The sequence below is a fragment of the Nicotiana attenuata genome, unplaced genomic scaffold (assembly GCF_001879085.1).
Source record: "Nicotiana attenuata strain UT unplaced genomic scaffold, NIATTr2, whole genome shotgun sequence".
Classification (NCBI taxonomy): domain Eukaryota; kingdom Viridiplantae; phylum Streptophyta; class Magnoliopsida; order Solanales; family Solanaceae; genus Nicotiana; species Nicotiana attenuata.
Window position 1 is genome coordinate 464,909 of NW_017670253.1, and position 7,274 is coordinate 472,182.

Below are 7,274 nucleotides of genomic sequence, written 5' to 3' on the forward strand. Positions count from 1 at the left end.
AGGCAGGTCCCTCACTAAGCCTTTAACCGAGCTAGGATTCATTATTATCATTGGTTTGGTCATTCGTTACATCTTTTATTTGCTTAATCTAACGTCATTGATCACCTGTATTAAATTAACCCACATATTCTTAAAAACGCATATAAATTCAATTGTTATCCGTTTTTAAGGGTAAACAAAACCAAACGGCTTGTTTTAGTGTAGGTAAATATAGAATATTCATTAGGGCTGTTCACAATCGAATCCTAACCATTAACCGAACCGCAAAATTATCTTATTGGTATCGGGTTATCGGGGTAATGGTTAGTGAATGGATTGAAATTTTATAATTTACTGTTCCAAGGTGGATTACTCAATTTTCTTATCGGATAAATCGTTAACCCGTTAAAAATTATTATATTTACCTATTTACCCCTATGTATATAAAGTACTACTTGAAATCCTAAATCCCTAATATTTCAATTCAACACTAGCAACAGTCGTCTCCCTTAGCAGTCAGTTCTTTAAAGTTCAAACATGGATTTGATCAGACATAGATTGCATGTCACGTGGATTTTTCTATAAGATAAGAAGGAGAGTTATTTGTGCATTAGTTAACTAACTTATTTTTTCTCGTAAAATATTTTTTCTTTCAAATTTTTTTATCCATACCACATACTTATTTATCTCCCTTGTACCGAATATTCAATATCACATGTATTAGAAAATATTGTATAAATAAATATGCCTAAACAGATAACCGATCAGCCAAACCGTTAAGCGTAAATATCCGTCCGATCTGCCTCATAAGCACACCTATTATTCATGTGGAATATATTAACATTGAGGCGGAGGTAGAACTCCAATAATTTTTGCTAAATAATATATAAACATTAAGAAATTCATTAAATATATACACATTAAATTTAAAATTCAGTACTAGTACCTAAAATTGTCCTCCTAGAATTTAGAGATATCATAAGTCGTCGGAAATATAGAACAATAAAGTTGACACATAATTCAGCCATCAAAAATATAGTTGAACCAAAAAAAAAATGTAATTATGCGTGTATTAAAAAGAAACCTTTGAATACCATCACTGAGTTCTTAGCCAATGACTGCGTGACAAGATGTCATGCGAAGACATGACTAGCAATTTACGCAGGCGTAATAAGCTAATCATGTGATTAGATCATCCAAAACCCACAAAGATCCAAAAAGAATGATACAAATAATAGAGATTGAGATGAGAATGGTGACACAAGAATCTCATTCTTTTACGCTTTGTTAACGAGGTACTCCATATTTAAACATCGAGGGATAACCACAACCCAAGGGATGTTTACGTTGTCACAGTCTTATCAAATCAAATTCAGTACCTAACACTTTCGACACTCTTCGTCCACCAAATATGGACAAACTCTTTAAATTATTTTCGGATTAAGACTAACATACTACTCTATTAATTTAACCTAACATAAACTTTATCGACAAGGAAGAATTGCTCCGATAATCAGCACCTCCTACTTATAATCATAAGGGGCCGTTTGGTTTGAATACGGTTTATGCCGGGATAAGTTACACAGGTATAAGTTATGCTGGAATTAATTATGCTGAGATTGCATTTCTCTATCGTTTGATATGTTGTATTAAATATGACGATTGCATAATTTGTAAGAAGAATGTATAAGTTATACCGGTGCTAATTACCCCACCCTCCATAAGGTATAAGTTATTCCAGTATTAATTTTAATCCTGGGATAACTTATACCTAGTTTGCTAACCAAACGAAGTATTAAGGTGGTATTAAATTTTTATACCAGCACTATACCTTCTTATACTCGTACCAAACGACCCTAAGGTATGAGATATAAGAAGGTATATGGGCGATATAAAAATTTAATACCACCTTAATACTCTGTTTGGTTAGCAAACCAGGTATAAATTATCCCGGAATTAATTTTAACACTGGGATAACCTATACCTTATAGAAGGTGGGGTGATTAGCACCAGTATAACTTATACCTTCTTCTTAGAAATTATGCAATTGTCATTCTTAATACAACATACCAAACAATGAATAAACAACAGTCCCAGCATAACTAATCCTATCATAACTTATCCCAATATAAGTTATACCGACATAACTTATACCGGTATAAATCATATTCCAACCAAATAACCCCTAAGGGTGTAGATTCAAGTCACCAACAAAGTAATAGCTTCAACAAAGGAGAATCAAAGGGGAGGAAAATTATTATTATTATTATTATTATTTTTAAAAACTATCCTTTGACAATAAAAAGAAAATAAACCATTTTGGATCTTTGACAACACAATAAATGAATTCACTAAAAGATAAAAGGCATTGGTCCAAGTAAAGGAATAAAAAGAAATTGAAGGCACAAATAAGGCAAAGATCATCAACACCATTAGAATTGTATAGTGATTTGAATGTGAATATGTGATGGTAACTTGCAAAACAGAAAGAAGAAAACAAACAAATTTGACAAGTTGGATGGTTTCTGCAAGTTTCTTTGGTAAATCATCAAAAATGACAGCAACCTACATTCAAATTTGTGGGAGTATGTGAAACCTAGATATGCTTCTTTCTTGTACTATTCTTCTTGTACTGTACTTGGTATAAAACCAAGTATCCTTCAAATAAGGACAACACAGTATTAGTCCTTACCTATGTCCTATCTCCCTACCTGCTAACTACAAAACACAACAAAATCAAAAACTAAAATCCAAAGAAAAGAAAAAACAAAAAAAATTGGATACCCATTAACTTAAAAAAAAAAAAGGCATATAAAAATAAAATTTAAAAAAAAAAAAAGGAAATAGGAGGGAAGTATGAAAATTAGCTAGAAGAAGGTGGATAGTGGGTTGAGCTAGTCCAAAAAGGCGCAGGAAAACTGGAGCTGCTGCTACTAGTTTGATTTTGATGACTAGTTTGTGGCGGCTGAAAGAAACGTGATTGTTGAGCAGAGTAAAACAGGGGATATGCAGGGGAAGAAGCTGAAGAGGAAGTAGCTAATGAGGAAGATGAAGCATAAGAAGGGAATGTGTGTGAATGCAAAAGACCCATTGATGAAGAAGCAAACAACATTTGCTCTAACAAGGACGACGAAGATTGTTGTGCATGAAAATCACCAGGATTTTGAAGTAACTGTGAGTATTCCCAATAATCTCTAACCATTTCTGAACTCTGAAAAGGCGGCTGCTGCTGAGGTTGATAAGTTTGAAAAAATGGTGATGGAGTTGTTGCTGCAGCCATTAATGGGAATTGTGAAACTGCTGAGGAGCTGGAAATGGCTGATCTTGTTGTGGGTTGAGGTGGTTGTTGTTGCTGTTGTGGTAATGAGCGGACATTTTCGGGGAAATTGAGTTTAGCTCTGTTTCCTCTGAATCTAAGGGCAGCTTCATCATAGGCTCTAGCGGCAGCTTCAGCTGTATCAAATGTGCCTAACCAAACTCTAGCTGCTTTATGTGGATCTCTTATTTCAGCTGCCCATTTCCCCCATGGCCTTTGTCTTACTCCTCTGTATCTCTTCCTCCTTTCCCCTGTTTCTTCAGCTCCCCCTTCCGCTGGTTGTGATGTTGGTTGCGCCGCCGCGGTCGTGTTGGTTGGTGGTGCTACCATGCTTGAAGCTTCTTCTGGGAGAAATAATTAGCATATGATATTGCATTGATTGAGCAGTACAGAGCAATTAAAATGAAAATCTGAAATACAGAATTAATTAAATATTTGTAGCAATCACAACTTTCAAGAACGTGCAATAATGGAAAAGAACTAAATTAAGAAAACCAGAGGAAGGGGAAAGGGAAAGGGAAAAAAAGAAAGGAAGCAATAATAGAAAAGAACTAAATTAAGAACATAAATTGAATTACTCTACATAAACAATAAACTAGTACTAGTATTTTAAAAGTGTGAATTTCGAGAAGTGGGAAAAATAAGGAAAAGAATGAAGCCCGAAATAATAAAGGAAAGAATATTTAATACACACCAGGTTTAACAGAGGAAGATGATTCTCCACCTCTAAATTCACCAAAACCTCCATAAACCCTTTGAACTTGCTCTGCAGCAACACTTTCTTCTTGATCACGGCTTCTCTTCTGTCCAGCCCATGACCCTGAACTCGAAGATGACGGCGAACCACCACCAAACGACGTCGTAATCTCCGGCCGGTAAGTCAACTCTCCTTGTCTCCTTCCCGACACAACATGCGTTAACGCCGTTACCATTGCTGACATCTCCTTTGTCTGACTATACCCTGAAAACATCGGAGTTGCAGATGAAGTCATCAAATACTCTGTTTCTTGTTGTATTTGTTGCCGCAACATTTCTTCAAATGATTGTTCATATGGCTGCGGAATTCCTCCTTCTGTGGTAGTAGTAGTAGTAGTTGTTGTACTTTCTGAATCACCTCCCGTTGATGGAATTCTGTCATGCTCGCCGGATTCTCCTGGATTCGCCACCTTTATTAACAAGCACATGTACTGATTTGTACCCAATTTTTAAACTAGAAAAATTCTGAAAAAACAAAAAATTATCACTACCCCAGTTGATTTTCTATGAAATATCAACACCCTTTTAGCCTTTTCACCTTTTTCTTTTGAAACAAGACTTTTTCTAATGAATCCAAAATCACCGACTTTGAGCTATATATGGCGAAGTCGAACTCTAATATAATTTCGTCGAACACTTTTGCAAAGCTCAGAAAATCTTTCTGAATTGATGGTTAATTCCTTGTTGATGTGTGACTCAAATCATCAGCAGCTATTTCTGAAGATTTTGAGCACATAATTGTATGTACAATTTTTTTTTCCTAGACAAAATTCTCCGACAAATATTTCACTTTCAAACTGACAAGGCAGAAACGAGGGCTATATATATAAGCAGGAGGAAAATTTAAACTTGATGACACAGCCGTCAATGCAACAGTTGGTATCTAATTGTAGAGCTACTTTCTCCTTATAGATGTACACGAAATTTAATGCTGATCACTCGATTCACTACCCACTTTGTCTTTTCTTTTTTCAGCGAGAACATGCATAAATTAAAATACTTCTTTTTTTCTTTTAAATATACTTAAATATAATAAGGAAATTTTGAAAATAAAAAAAAAAAGGTTTTGATTCTTGCCGTTGCCGAAAAAGAAAAACATTTTATGTTCACACAGTTTGACTGATAATGGTGAAGTTATATGCATCTCGTTCTCCTTTGGAGGTCCTCAAAAATTGTCGGTTTGGAGTTCATCTTTTACTTGAGTTCTTATCTTTTCATTTTTATTTCAATTTCTCGGTCTCTCTTAGCCAACCAACTTAGGTTCATTGAATTTGTTTTATAACTCATTGAAATTAATATACAAAGGAGTAGTATTTTTTTAGGGAATCTTATATAAATGTCTCACATAAGCCTCAAATTACTCGGGCATTAATTATAAATTTACTCAAATTAGATAAGCACGTATAAAATTGAAAACCTAAATAAATAAATTTCTTTCTCTCCAAGAATCACACGCAAAGATCATCTTCCATAACTTTAAGCGTGATCAGCAATATTAAATGCAAAACGGAAAGAAAATTTCATGGCTGAGATAGCAAATAAGGTGATGAAATAGATATATAGATTCGAAAAATCTAAGTAAAAAAGGATTTTTTTTTCAATGGGTTAAATTCATTGAAAACATATAGATGAGTCAATATACAAAAATTTGAGGAAGATTATTGGAGGTGATTTGGACTGATTTGGTATCAAAATTCATAGTTAAAATCGAGCTCAAAAAATTATTTGTGACACATGTATTCTCACACACATGTATACATGGATATACATGTGATACACATTTGATACAATATGGTACATATGTGATACACAGTGTGACACATTTTTTCATGTTCATGTTCTACTTTGAATTTTAAATTCAAACCGCCTCAAAACTCCACCAAAACCAAATCATCCCAAACATGAGATTCAAGTTCCTTAAGATGTACCAAATCTATTTTAATAACACTCACTCAAAAAAAAGCAGAAATTTAACCATTATTTTACTACAAATAGCTACTAGCTGATATTGGTAATATATGATTAATATTTAATAATATTTTATGAATTATTTAATTTTTGTAATAAACTACTTATAAATGGATATAGCTGATAGTTACCTATTTTTTTAATTTACGCACAAGACAAAAAATTTGCTACGGAAAAATAGAAAAGTCACCGACATTTAGGGGGTTTTAGACTTGCTTCAATTAATTTTTCGTTGGTAATTAGCATAAATAACTGGCTTAGGCCTTTAGCTTTGTGTCCAATTTGGTTCTTGAATTTATTTATCCATATAATTTTACAAATATAATTAAAAAAATATAGTATATCGTTTTGTTGGCAAGAGCAAAGGATAATTATCTCCAGTCAAATCAAATAGAGTAATTGAAGATAATCGTGATACGTACGACTTAGTATTTATAGTGAAGATATTGAGATGCTTGACTCTTCCATTTGGAGTTTGCATCTACACTTCAACAAACACTCTCAGAAGTCATCGAAGTATTTCATAATTTTCCACGTTTATATTTATCAGGAAAAAAGACAAAACTAAATAAAAGGAGATCTAAGATATATTAATGATGCAGACGTTGATAAGAATATTTCTTCACGTTTATACATCTTGGATTTGTTCCTCTACTAGCTTGTTTTGGCATTAGTGACTTGAATCTCACACTAAATATATTGACTAGCAAATCTATATATCATTTCAAGGATTAAAGGCATCTTTTTGTTTCAGGATTTTATACGATTTTATGATAAGCTTGGCGTGACAACAAAAACTCACCTCTTTTTGGTACAATTTTTGGAAAAGATTAGATTTTCCCTCCACCAAATGATAGCTATTCAGTTTGAAGTCTAATTAAAATGTCTTCCCATGTAATTTTCTATTCATTATATAATTTTATCAAATAAAGACTTCTTTATCAAAGCAATATTAAGTTTCTTCGTATCTCATAAGCATACTTCATCACTTGATAGTTGATACCAATCAATACCTTTTAACATATAAACGGGACATAAATATTTGTATTTACATATAATAAGATACTGTAGGGTAACTGATTAATAATAATTCTTATAATTTGGAAAATAAATCTATATAAGCTCTTCCTTGTTCATATTTTTTCACATTTCCACATACATGCATTTGTAAACTGAGATATGCATTGTTTTTCTTCTTTCTTTTAATAAAGGTCATCTAATAATCTTAAATCTTTGTCTTCCTAAATGAATTTGT

At 32.9% G+C, this 7,274-nt stretch overlaps 1 protein-coding gene across 2 annotated transcripts; it reads right to left on the bottom strand.

The window, feature by feature from the left end:
- Window positions 1–2,397: 2,397 nt before the first annotated feature.
- Window positions 2,398–5,019, bottom strand: LOC109236742 (ethylene-responsive transcription factor ERF110-like). Of its 2 annotated transcripts, none has more exons than XM_019402959.1 (2): window positions 3,990–5,019; window positions 2,398–3,636 (listed from the first exon to the last, which is right to left on the bottom strand). In XM_019402959.1, exons 1-2 carry the CDS (start codon window positions 4,477–4,479, stop codon window positions 2,843–2,845), a joined length of 1,284 nt encoding a protein of 427 aa, XP_019258504.1. In that variant the 5' UTR covers window positions 4,480–5,019; the 3' UTR covers window positions 2,398–2,842. The 2 variants fall into 2 exon arrangements, with proteins under 2 accessions (XP_019258504.1, XP_019258503.1); XM_019402958.1 differs by having other exon boundaries at window positions 2,398–3,639; window positions 3,990–5,017.
- Window positions 5,020–7,274: the final 2,255 nt, after the last annotated feature.